Here is a 14,117-nt window from a genome sequence, read left to right on the forward strand (position 1 = left end):
CATTTATGATAAAAGTTTTTTGCAAAAGGAATAGGAACAGGAGAAATTTCCTACCTCCCCTCCCTATTTACCAAAAGTTAAATATTATTTTTAATGGTAAAAATATTAGAAGCACTAAAGTGAGGGAAAAAAAATAACAAGGATGCCTGCTATCTGTCACTATCTCTTCTAAGAAGCTAACTCTGAATCTTACTGAATGTACCTTTTATACCTCCACTTGTAGCACTTAAATCTCTTCTGATCAACTCATGTGTATAAAATTGTCTCCCTACTTTGAAGTAAGCTCCTTGGAGGTACCCATGTATCATACTACTTTTGTGTCTTCTATAGCATTTTAGCACTATATTCAGCATATACTAGATGTGTAATAAACACATTTGATTGAATGGCATCAAGAAATGTCCCCCAAAATGATTTAAAAATAACTTTCTTTTTTTCTGATTATAGAAATAATACATCTACATTGTAAGGAATTGAACAATTCAGACAGTGTAAAGAAGAAATTGAAAATAACCCCAATCTCTCTTGCCAGAGACAGCCTCTATTGACATTTTGGTGCATTTTTCTTCCATGCACGTTTTAATATAGCAGAGCTATACTCATAAGTGTAATTTTGTACCTTATTATTTTCTTTTTCTAGAAGCATTTCCTAATAACCATAATTTTAAATGGTTACATGATATTAAATATCAGAACTTACTTAGACATTTCCTTATTGTTGGATTATTGTTGTCATTTTTAGAAATGATATTTATAGATATTTTTCTGTATTTTAGATTATTTTCTTAGGATAGGCCATTACAGTGTTGGAGATAATTTGTTTCCTGCAAACATTATTGTAACCCTCAAAATATAGGGATCTTTTTTGACTGGGTCTTTCTGTCCTCCCAGCCATCCAACCTCTGGTTTAACTACAGTAGAAAAAGTAGAGGAGACAAGGGAAAAAAATACATAAAAAGTGGGCTATTTTAGGCGGAAATCAGAACCAAGGATGTTGTTATGTGAATTTTCCTATCACCTGAACATCCCCACAACCCCTACCCCACTTCCCGTTCTTTCTTTTGTCTTTCTCCAGCAGGCTCTCATTGTTCCTCTAGTAAACCACTTGAGAAAAAGAAATTCTTACCATAATATTTCCAAGTTCTTATATTTTGTCTCTGCATAAGTTTGTCTGGGTTTCTTCTTATTTTCAGTTGCTCCATTCACATTTATGTTAGAAACAGACTGAAAGCCTTTATGGCTCAGGGGCACTTGTCTCTTAGAAAGTTCATTAAGGTAGTTCAAGTGCATATGGGATAGAGTGTTGATGTATAGCTGCTGGTATGAAAATCTTTTCTCTTCTTGGTCTTTGCATCCTCTTTCTTTATTAAAATTCATCTCTGACTGATATCCAGTAGAGGTTTTATATAATATCTGGTCAAAAGGCCGCTGTGGTGGAGCAAATTGATTGGAGCTTCCTTTGGGATCCTGGCCCCTAAGTGCACTTGAGTGTTGTAAATCATTGTTAGGGGCATTCATAATTGCAATTGTTTCATGCTTTATTGAAGTATCATCAATAGGCTTATTTTGGTTTTGTTGCTGTCTGGAAGTACTGTTATGGTTTCCTTGACTGACAACCATCTCTTCAGTCACCAAAGGTTTCAGGCCATGATTGTGCTTCTGTTGTTTTCGAATCTTGTGCTTGGCTGGTCTTCTGGAAGGTTGCTGCTGGCCATTAGTGGTTTCAGAAGATTGATCTCTTGGTACATTATTTGATTTTGCACTTTCATATTGAGACCAGTGTTCCTGGTAATTCCAAAAAGATATTTTTGGTTAGTACAAAGTTAAAAGATTGGCACTCTTCACAAATTTTGAATTACTGTTTTTCACACTGGGAGTGGAGATGTCTAGGTAGGTGATAAAGAGTTCAGATAGTACTTTCCTAATTTCATGCAATGACGAGAGTGATTAGCTGTGTGATTCCTCCTGGCATTTTCAGATTATGAATTTTCGAGAAAGAAACAGAGAGTTTAGAATGGGCCTTATATTAAGGACAAGACTTTGACTTAAAATGTTGTAAAATGAAGTGTTACCAAGTAGTGGGGATGGTGGTGGAAGACGCTTTACCTCTAAAGAGCTGTGTACAAAGAAAGTACAAATGTACATCAAAATGTACATGCAAATTTTTAAAATTAAGATGAATATTTTAAAAAATCTTAACCAGAAAGAACATCAATGATTTGCTTTACCAATGAAGTACAAGTTTAGTATGAAATACAATTCAGATTATCAGGTCTTCTGACTCATATAGTTCAGAAGCTAGAAAACACCTCCTCACCAGATGAAACAAATTAGATTTTATTCAAAGGATTACAAAAGAGTCTGTACTGTGATAACACATCTGTGAAACCACGGGAGTTGTTTTGCTTCTGTTCCTTAATAAAGCCTGTACTTAGGCAATCAAACATCTGGGGGAAATATTTCAATTTCACAACAGTCTTTATGCTTTTCAAAGTCAGTCATGTAACAACAAAATGTACTCCTGACATAATAGATACACTATGTAACGACATTGTGCAAAGCCATTTAGAAATACTTTCCAAGGGATAAAGCACCCATTACTTTGTGAAAAACTAGCTGAGTTAAGAGGCCTTTGGAAAGAATGATTAAATCCTTGCTGAAAACAGTAAGATAACCATATGCATCAGTGTGTTATATAACAGCAACGTATTTCTTCCTTCCTGAACACACATATAAAATATCTCTATGGTCTGTATCTATGCAATGTTAATTGAAAAATGCAAGTTACCCACATCATTTGAGAAAAAACCTTGAAGTGAATATGCTTTTGCTTAAACTGTTTGTTTTAGCTTGCTATGAAGAATGATCAAAGTATTGCAATAAGTTAAACTTTTATTTCACTTTTCTGATACAATCGTTAAGACCCATCCTATTCCTGTATAATATTAAATGGCATTCTATTTTGAATGAAATCTCATTATAATGATAAGGTTGAGACGGTTTAAAATAGTAATATACAATATTACTTCTTATATCAGATTTTAAAGGAAGATGGCTTGTAATTTGACATTTAGAGTATGTGCTACTTAGAATTTGAGTTTTCTGGAGGATCGGAGAGGTCCTTTAAATTTTACCTGTGATGCTAAACTTTAAATTTTAACTGTGATGCCCTAAAAAAAAACCCTTCCTTTTCTGTATTTCAATTAAGAAAGGTTCTTCCAGGCCGGGCGAGTGGCTCAGTTGGTTAAGAGTTAGCTTAAGAGCGCAAGCTCTGAGCAACAGGGCTGCTGGTTCGATTTCCACATGGGCCAGTGACACTGTGCCTGAGCTGAGCTGCCACTGAGCTGCCAATAGGTGGCAGGATGGCTCAGCAGGTGAAAGCACGTGCTCCTAACAACAAGACTGCCTGTTTGATGGTGGGCTATGCCCGCCCGCAACTAAGACTGAACTAGGCACCTTGAGCTGTGCTGCCACCCGGATGGCTCAGTGGATAGAGCGTGCACTCTTAACAACAAGTCTGCTGTTTGGACTCCCACATGGGATGGTGGCTACGCCCACCTGCAACTAAGATTGTAACACAGCACCTTGAGCTTAGAGGCCACGAGCTGCCGAAGGGAAGCCTGATGGTGAATGGCACCCTCCACAATGAAGACTGAAGAACAATAACTTGGCTGTTCCCCTTCCCCAATTCCCCAACACGGTTCCCCTCCCCCAATTCCCCAATTAAAAAAAAAAAAAAAGAAAGATTCTTCCTTCCATGCAGTATATTAAGCTGCATGGGAAATGTGAGCAAGATGGTTCTGCAACTGGATAGCCCAAGAGCATCCTTCCTCGTAGTGGACCAGAAGAAAACTGTGGTTTTATAATCTTACTGGTGTGTCTTCTGCTAGTGGGAGTGTCCTCCCTTACACTGGCCAGCAAGGGTTAGGCCCTTAGCTAAGTATTGTGTCCAGTGATATCTTTTCATGGCTGATATCACTGTTCATGAAGGGCCAAGAAGACCCCCTTACCTATTGATACTGATAATGTCATTCTTTCCAATATTTCTTCATCAGCTTTTTAATTGCTAGAAAAATAAGTGCCAGAAACTCTTTTTCTGCTACCATCTGACTGTATTTGTCCCAGTTCTCTCCCTCATTGCAACCAAGAAAGGAAAAGACCTATCAGGAATTTTTTTCCTAGGGTACCAGACTTGAAATCTTGGGTTACCAGTTGGTTTAAATCATGTTATACACCTTTGCTGCTGACAATTCAGATTATAATACTCTTCAGAGGGTGCTTTGTCAACAAGGCCAAGGACTCATTATTTTATGAAACTTCAATTGTCTCAAGTGTTAAATCCGCTATTCACGTAAATATAAGTGCCCAGAGATGGCATTTCTGACCCCAGAAATAAAGACATTTATGGTTTTGATGTGATTTCTCTCACCTTCCCAGCAGCCTACTTGAGATCTGTAGTTTACTGAAGATTTATTACCCTACAATTGAGGCATCAGGTGTCACTCTTTAGGTGGCAAGACCTGAGTTTCCTGAAGTTAATATACAAAGCCATTCTCAGGCGATTTAATCTCCATCAGCAGTGAAATCCTCTATTTCATCCTGCTCTCACTGGGGTTCTTTTGTTACCAACACGCACAATCAGTCCATACTACATGCACTCAGAGTAACTGCTTAATGGCGGTAGGCTTTGCTGGCACACACAGAGCAGGGTCCTTCGGCTGGGGCGTTAGCACCGGGGAATCCTCATGCCTAATGCTGGGATGATAATTTCTTAGTCAGACTCCTACTTAGTTATTAATGTTTGTTCCTACTGTGCCATCAGAGGGAAGTTCGCCCCCAACCCTGTGAATGGCAGCACCCAGTGGTTTGTCTTTCATGTTTTCCTGTTTACATGGCATAAACAGAGGGGGGAGTGTATTCTCTGATCTCAACCAAAAAACTCATCTGCTTTAAAACAATAGCCAGGGCCGGCTGAGTGGCGTGATGGTTAAGAACTGGCTTGGGATGCCAGAGGGCCCTGGTTCGGATCCCACATATGAGGGCCAGTGACACTACCCTCCACAGCTAAGATGCTGAGCAACAGCTCGACCTGGAGCTGGGCTGTCATGAGTCGCTGGCAACGGCGTAGCTGCAGCCCCTGTCGCAGTGGGTTGCCATGGGCTACCGTGTGTAGCCAGCAGCCAGTGTGAGCGGCCAGCAGCCGCAGTGAGCGGCTGTCCAGAAGCTGGCAACTTATCTGCCTCGCCCGGGAAGAGTGCAATGATGGTGCCAACTTGGGCCAGTGAAGCAACGTCCTCCACAACTAGACTGAAGAACAAAATGACAGCAAGTTGTCTGTTCCCCTTCCCCCAATTCCCCAGCGCTGTTCCCATCCCCCCAATTCCCCAATAAAAATCTTAAAAAAAAAAAATTAAAAAAAAAAAGACACAAAAAACAAACAAAAAAACCAATAGCCATTCTTGCTCTTAAGGCGAGCACACATACAGGTTTCTACCTCTCTGGCAGTTACCCTGATCAACCCTGCAGTCCTGAGGGTTGCGTCTGGCCTCCAAGATGGGCCCTGACATAGAGAAGTTTTTGTCGTGTTTATTAACAATAAAACATGAGTACTTTGAGCTTGGGTTATACATTTCATCTGATAATAGTAAGAAAATTGAGAGCACACATATCAACTGACTCTAATTTTTAGCATTAGTAAGGAAGGATTCTATGTTCAGATTGAAAGAGAAGCATAGCTCTATTGACACTACTGGAGGCAAAACTTTGGAAAGGTGGGACAATTACTTAAGATGTGATTACAAGGACTTTGAGATTAGTCAAAGATAGTACATACCGTTTGCACTATCATTCCTTTTCCTTGCCTAGAAAGTCAAGAGTAATTTGAGAGTGGCAAGAAAGAAAACATCCTACATCCTCTTGAAGGTTTACTGAATTGGGAAACTTTCTATTTTATTGATAACATATTCCTTGCCTGGGAAGGGCCTTCTGCTAGTGGGAGTGTGCTCCCTCACAACTGGCCATCAAGGGTCAGGCCCTTAGCTAAGTATTGTGTCCAGTTCTGGGTATACAACAGAAGTGGGGTTTGGAAAACCTGTGAAGAGTCACAGGGAAGCACAAAAATGATTCAGGACAACAGGACTGGAGAGGTAACGTGAAGAGGGATTACTTGGCTTGAAGTAAAGATCTTAAGCATGTATCAGAGGCTTACATAGAAAATGATGATGATGGCCAGCCATCCTCAGTACTTTCAAGATGAAAACACATAGGCTTAAATTGTCTCAGGGACTTTGCTTCTGGCATAGCTTCTTTCTTTCCTAGCCCTATCTCTAGTTTCTCATTCTTTCCAGCATGTAAATGTGTTTAAATCTCTTCTATTAAAAAATGAGAGAATCCCCTCAATTGATTTCATTTTCTGGTTAAACCTTTTCTCTTAATCCATAGCCAAGCATCTTGAAAGTGTAGGCTGTCTGGTCTTCATTTCCCCATGTCTCATTCAGACCTCTATACCCTGCAATAGAGCATTTATTCTAACCACCCCACTGAAACAGCTCTGCTCAGGCTACCAATAACCTCTTAGTTACCAAATCCTATGGGCACCTTTTTCATTAACATTTTCTTTTTCACAATTACAAAATTATTTAAACTTACAAAAAAATTACAATAGCAAAGAGAGCTTCCAAATATTCTTACTGAGAATCATCAGTTTTGATCCTTTTGCCACATTTCATCATTCCCTCTCTGTCTCGCCATTTGTAGATAGACACAAATTTACATATATATCATTTATATTATTATTGTTTGTGTTATTATTAGTTGTTTTCTGAATAATTAGAAACTTGCATATATGAGTTGCATATAACATCCACTTTTCATGGCACCTTTTTACTTGTCTTCTCTGCAGAGTTTGACCTGGTTCACTGATTTCTCTTTCTTGAAATTTTCATGTCTTGACCTGGTTCACTGATTTCTCTTTCTTGAAATTTTCATGTCTCCAGCTACATGACACTATTTTATCCTGGTCAGCTGTCTACATCTCTGGCAATCCCTTTGTAGTCTCTTGCCTTCTGCTCTCTACCTCTGTCTCTATTCACCCTTAACATTCTGCCATTTTCTATAGGCCCTGCTCTTGACCGTCCTCTCTTCTCCCACTACCTACAATTACTACCGCATCTGAGCAATTCCGACAGCTGTAATCCACCAGTGAATTACAATGATGCAAATGTATGTTGCTAACTCAGCTACCTCTCCTGATCTCAGATCAGATGTCCTTCTCACTACAGGCAACTCCAAACTTAACATCAGGCCCACCCCTGTCCTCATGCCTTCCCCACTTTCAGCCCAGCACCAAAGCCCTCCTTTTCTTCCTCAGTGGTGTTGGCACCACTAGTCAGACACTTAAGAGACTTAGATTTTGCCTTCAGGTCTGGCCCTCAGCCTAGGCTCAAATTCAAAACCTTTCTTTAGATTTCAAATTTCTTTTGTCAATCATCTACGTGATGCTGTGAGCAGGATTCCAAAGAAAACCACCCAGGACCGCCCAGCAGACCCAGACCTGATGCTAGGTGCTAGGTACCAGGATGGGACTATTATGTCCCACTGGTTCCCCAATTCACGTTGGACGAACTTGAGTGAGTTCTCTCTTGGAATTGTGGACCTTCCTGCTTTTGGTTTCAGGTCCTGGTTGAGCAAGCAATGGCCCATCTGGGCAGAAGCCAGTCTTACTCAGAGAGGGGTGGGTAACTATTCTCAGGGACAAGAACAAAACTTTAAATGATAAGAAGTCATTCATGAACATTACTTATATTCAGTAGTAACCCTTGAAACACATTTAAAATTCAATCCAGCAGGTAACCTTTAGCTGTTGGGCTCTTTGGTGCCATTTGTCTTCAGGTTTGATGGCAGCATTTTCAGTCTCTTTGGCATTCTGAGTAGACATCTTGTTGGTTACTCTGACTGAGTAGAAGATCTAAGAGGGTAAAACATATATAGCATGTTAACTGGAATCAGTTTAGTCTTAGAGACATGGGGCTCAACTCTGCGTACTCTACAATGAGGTCCTGTAGGGTGGGGTTTTATTTTCAGTTCATTTTAAGGATTCATCTTAGTACTCAGGGACCTGGATTGTTCCCAAGAAAAATGGGAATACACAATGTTTTCTTTTGCAGGCAGGATGTCAGAATTGGTGCTTTGAGGTCAAACTATTCATAACTTTAAATGCTTGGTACATACTCAGAGTGCCTAATTTTACAACAGTTATCTGAACCAGATGCTGCAACTAATGTTTGAGTATACCAAATGAAATAATATAATAAAGCAACACTATACTCCAAGATGATGATAACAGCAATAGAAATAACAATAGTATTTTACATACACTGAATGCTCATAGTATGCTAGTAGTTGTCCTAAGCACTTAGCATACGCTATATCAGTTAATCCTCATAACAGCCTTATGTACTATTAATATCCACTTTTGGAAATGAGAAAACCAAGAAACAGAGAGGTTAAACAACTTGCCTAGAATCAACAGCTAGTAAGTAGAGGAGCCAGGCAATCTAACTCCTGAGCCTGCACATTTAACAGTTTTGCTAAACTAACTCATTAGAAATATCATCTTTGACTTACAGAATTTGTAGTTTGGCACTCAGTTAATTTGAATGATGTAGGTCCGTGGTTCCTAACTTCAGTAAAATATTACAATAACCTAGGAAGCTTTTAAAAAATATCAGTGCTGTAGTCCCATCCAAGACAATAATGAAATCAGAAGCTCTGGGGTGGCCCCAAATATCAATATACTTTAACTGCCCACCCAAGGTGGGTCTAATCTGCAGCCAGGTTTGAGAACCACTGATAAAGGCAGTTACATAAGATTTAGGTCCCCAAATTATGAGGTCCCTTCATTGCCTCCATTAGCTACCTGTTTTAAATAAAGAAATTAGATTGTCTCTGTGCTATGTGGAATTCAAGCTACCAGGTAGCATTTCAGAAAGCAAAGTTAAAGTTATACAATCTTAATATTGGGAAAGATTCTGGAGGAAATCCAGTACAAACTCTGGTACTTCCGTACCATCTCTGGTAAAATGTTCATCCACTTGCTGTCTAAATACCTGCCACTTGGCGGGAGTTACCTGCTTGTCAGTATTAGTATAGCTTTAAAGATCTTCTATGAATTGAGGGGGAGAAAAGAATAGGAGGCTTGAGAATATTCCCTTTCTGTGGGAGATGTGGTCCTTTCAACCATCCTATGGAGTGAATGTCAGATTTCTTAATCTCTGTTTCATGGATGATGAACATATTCCATCACTGAACAACCTAAATGCTATAAAGTTCTTCCTTATAAGAGCAGAAATATGTCTTCCTGTAATTTCTAGCCCCCTGCCCTCTAAAATAACAGAATAAGTCGATCTTTCTTTCAGAAAACAGCCCTAAACTGTGAGAAGCTGATTACAACGTCTTTCCTAAGCCTTCTCTTCTTTAGAGGACCTAGCTCTTTGCCTTACCTCCTGGGATTGGCTATTGAAGTTGGGCTCCTTTGGTCACTCTGCTTTGTCACCTGTAAATGCTGGTCTCCTCCCCCTTTCTAAACTGATATTAAATTTAAAATTTAGATTCAGAATTTTATACTTGTTTTATTAAATCTCCCGATGGGCTGTGTAGTGTGAGAAGTAGGGAGGTGCAACACGGAAGGGACATGGGATTTAGAATCTGTCATGTCTGTGTTCAAATTCTCCCTTTGAGGCTTACTTCTATTTCATAGTTATGCAGACTAGTGTTCAATATGGAAAGAGGCAAAAATATTTATTAAATACTAAGTAATAAATAAGCATTTGCAAATGAAGACAACCTCATTCCTTAGCACTCAGCGTGGCTTCTCCGGCACAAGAAAGACAACATTTTGTTTCCTTTATTTTGGGTGTAACCTTATCCCTACCTGAATGCCTACTTATCACAAATACCGTATAGATAGATAGGTAGGTGGATAGACAAGGCAAAAAGATGGTGTAGAAGTTTAGATACGTAAAGGTTGATCTGAAAAATGGGAAAAAGTGAAAATAAAACCTCTTCGTGCTTGAATTTTCACTGCTCATACAAGGAGCAAAATGTACTATCTGATGATAGTATTTTCCTAATCACAAATGGAAGTAGTTAACATGTTTTGAATGATTACCTACTCTGCAAATGGAAAACTTCACAGCATCATGAAACAGTTGAACTTGTGCTGAAATGGAAAGTTTAGAACTATAAATGCTGCTGCTTACGGTCAGGGACTATTTCTAATGTTTCCATCTCTTGGTCCCTTGCACAGTACTGATTCAAGAAACATGAGATGACTATAAAAAGCGTTAGGCTTTACAACTTTTGTCATCGTTATTACAAAGATTTCAATCCCGTATTGCCATGTTGTTAAGAAGAAACACAGCTCACTTTAAAGAGAAATCAACCCTGTCCTGGAGGAGAAATGAGGGCTAAGGGAGTAAAAAAATCTGAATAGGCTGCCTAAGCAGGCAAGGAAATGATCATTTTTCAAACCTCAAACAGGTGATGTCTTGGATGAACTGTTATCTGGAGACTGGGTGAGAGAGAAGTTGGGCTTTTTCTTAGATCTGCTACTGGGTGGTTTTATTCCCTGGCTGTTGTAAAGGGAACTTGGTTTAGTTAATTCAGTTTTTCACTAGTGATATTGTTTGACTGACAATGATGGGGTCTCTTTTATAGCTTTGGTAAATAGTTTACAAATTAAAAACATATTGTCTTATGCTTCCTTCCCCAGAGAATGTAGGATGTACAATATTTCCATCCACTAGCTATTTTGGTAGAACTCAGTGTCTGAATCACCCCACCGAGAGTCTCTGGGCTAGTAAAGCATACTTCTACATTATCTCTTTGAAAGTGGAATGGGACACAACCTCTGCCAGCTATTTCTTTTTCTTTTTTTTTTTTTTTTTGTGAACCATTCTATTAATACCAATCAAATCGAGAAAATGATCAAATGAAATTGCATTTTGAGCATCATAAGCTGTGTAATGTCTATTCTGTTAAATTGGGGCCTATAATTGCTTCTCTACTGAAAAGATACAACAAAGACAGCAATCATGGCATGTCATTATCCCAGACTAGAAAACCGGCCTTTGCTGGGAGGACTTCAAAGGCTTGTGGTTCTCGAATTGCATTTGGCTGCTATTGTTGAAGCACAGGCAATCTTGATTAGGTGTTTACACTGAGGTAAGGCGCAGAGCAGAGAGCCTGAGTGCCTGGGTCTAGAGCCATTAAAAAATTGTACATTATGTTCCTTGCTTTGAAGTGAGGGTTTGTAGGTAGGGAAGCAACTCAGATTGAGTACAGCTGAGCTAGACTGGGCTGCTACTGCTCTCTCAAAGAAACTCACTAGGTTCTTAGAGAATCAGCACCACAAAAAAAAAGTTGATGCCTTACCAAGAGCTATATATATGAATTAATGTATCTGCCTAGACACACGTTGAAATGTGTTTAAGTAGTATATTGCTATTAAGTTGTGACATCATTGGAGGTTTTGGTCCTTTTTCCTTTATATTGTTTTTTATTACTTACGTGTAGATGTTGTGAGGAGCCACACATTCATTTATTAGGTTCCTACTTATTCTCATTCCTTGGTGGTGGTAATAACTGGCACATATCCAAATTACAATAGGCCAAAGAGTCTGATTTTTTAAAAACATAGTGTTTGCTTACCATTATTCCAACAGATCTGTTATTTAAGCCCTCTTTGGGGGGGCATAATCACTGGATTCAGCGTGCATTACTTTGTTAAGTTGGCTAATGAGGGATCTGCAGTAGTAATTTTCTGTCCTATTTCTAATACATTTTGCTCTGTGTCAGCTTATGCCCCATAACATCCGCAATGCTGCTGCTGTGTTTGTACGTAGCCAGCAAAAGAGGCTGAGGCATGACAATACAGTGGATCACTGTCAGGCTCCGACGCGGATATTCAGCACCGCTGTTTGAATTAGCTGGGGATTTGTATTAATTATTCTGCTATTTAAAGACAAAACACATGAAATATTTTGGGTCTGCTGTTGGCCACTGTCTCCATTCTTATAGAACAGGGGTTGGCAAACTGCGGCTTGCGAGTCACATGTGGCTCTTTGGGCATGTTCCTGTCTGAAAAGTTTGCCAGTCCCTGGAACAGCCAATCCTGTCCCTCACAACAATTTAAAAATTATTTGAGAGCCATAACTATATTTTTACATAATCACCATTATGTGAATAATACCCTTTAAAATTTTATAAATGAAACTATGATAGTTTTATTTTCATTTTCAATTTTACTTCAGAGCCACAGTTTGGGAGCCGCAGTTTGCTGACCCCTGGCGGCTCTTCCATCTCAAAAGTTTGCTGACCCCTGGTCTAGAACATTTCATAAGATATTTAGCTGGTATGTGCTCAATAAGCATTAGATGACACTGAAACCTGTGGATATATTATTTTTTACATTTATTTTCCATATAAGGTACTCAAGCCTTGACAACCCCAAAGCTAATTATGCCAGTCACCTACTTAAAAACACATCACTGCTTTTCCATTGCCCCTAATCTCTAAAGATGTATAAGGCGCTGCGTCCTCTACTCTTCAGCCCCAGCTCCTTCCTCTTCCTCTTCTACTTTCTCCAATTTGCTGGTGGACCACATGCACCATTACCTCTGTGTCTGTGCATAGGCCATTCTTTGCCTGGAAACTCCTTTCACCTCACTTATTCTGACCAATCCCATTCACTGTTCCAGTCTTGGCTGAAATATAACTTCCTCCAGGAAGCATTCCCTGACACCCTACAGGTTAAAATAGATGCACCTGAGACATTGCTTCAGCACTCTGTACTTACCCTCTTGTAACAAGTATCACCTGGAAATTGTTTGTTTCCCTTCCAGACTGTAAGTCCCATGAAGGTAGGAAAAGGAGAGATTCTGTGCAGGGCTGCTGTGCTGTACAGCTCCAGGCACACTACTCACACAAGCTACGTGGTGGCTGTGAGTATGCCTGGCACATATGTGCTCAACAAAGATTATTGAGTGAAAAGATCAATGTGCATTGCTCACTGAACTCTCTACTTACATCAGAATACATACAAGGTCTGACAATTAAGTTCGCGAACTTGTTGCAATGATGTTGCTAAGCTTTTTTGATATCAGAGGGGTTATTCATTATGAATTTGTGCCAACTGGACAAACAGTTAACCAAGTTTACTATTTGGAAGTGCTGAAAAGGCTGCGTGAAAAAGTTACACGACCTGAACTTTTCACCAACAATTCATGGCTCTTGCATCACGACAATGCACCAGTTCACACAGCATTGTCTGTGAGGGAGTTTTTAGCCAGGAAACAAATAACTGTATTGGAACACCCTCCCTACTCACCTGATCTGGCCCCCAGTGACTTCTTTCTTTACTAAAAGATAAAGGAAATATTGAAAGAAAGACATTTTGATGACATTCAGGACATCAAGGGTAATATGACAACAACTCTGATGGGAGCTCCAGAAAAAGAGTTCCAAAATTGCTTTGAAGGGTGGGCCAGGCACTGGCATCGGTGCATAGCTTCCCAAGGGGAGTACTTCAAAGGTGACCATAGTGATATTCAGCAATGAGGTATGTGGCACTTTTTCTAGGATAAGTTCGTGAACGTAATTGTCTGACTTTGTATAATCCACTTGTTTATCTGGATATATTTGTGATTTACATTAAAGGCAGGTAGCCAACTGTCAACAAAATAAGGTGGAAACTACGACCTCCTCTTCCATTCCACTCCCTTGTTCATGTGGCCCTAAGCCCACTGCCCTTCGGCTCTGCACATTCACCAGTCCCTTTTCCAGGAATGCCCTTTCCTCAAATATTTGCCTGGTGAACATTCTCAGCTCCTTTGTGACCTATTTAAAATTGTAATTTCCCCCCCACCCCAGCACTTCTTATTCCTCTGCTCTGCTTCATTTCTCTCCTTAGCACTTATATCACATACTAATACAATGATAACTCTGTTTTGTCTATTGTCCATCTCACAATAGACCAGCGGTTCTCAACCTTCCCAATGCCGTGACCCCTTAATACAGATCCTCATGTTGTGGTGACCCCCAACCATAAAATTATTTTC

The 14,117-nt window shown here is 39.7% G+C and overlaps 1 protein-coding gene across 5 annotated transcripts in view; it reads right to left on the bottom strand.

The window, feature by feature from the left end:
* The window catches only part of JHY (junctional cadherin complex regulator), a 68,050-nt gene that overhangs the window by 23,567 nt on the left and 30,366 nt on the right, over window positions 1-14,117 (bottom strand). For 4 of the 5 annotated variants that reach the window (XM_019633434.1, XM_019633438.1, XM_019633437.1 and 1 more), the window contains exons 3-4: window positions 7,853-7,966; window positions 1,127-1,785 (exon numbers count right to left, since the gene is read on the bottom strand). In XM_019633434.1, coding sequence (XP_019488979.1) covers window positions 1,127-1,785; window positions 7,853-7,966 — 773 coding nt within the window. The remainder of the gene's footprint in view (window positions 1-1,126; window positions 1,786-7,852; window positions 7,967-14,117) is intronic. The other variant, XM_019633435.1, reaches the window with a different exon arrangement.

Source organism: Hipposideros armiger, unplaced genomic scaffold, assembly GCF_001890085.2.
Source record: "Hipposideros armiger isolate ML-2016 unplaced genomic scaffold, ASM189008v1 scaffold_1313, whole genome shotgun sequence".
Taxonomy (NCBI): domain Eukaryota; kingdom Metazoa; phylum Chordata; class Mammalia; order Chiroptera; family Hipposideridae; genus Hipposideros; species Hipposideros armiger.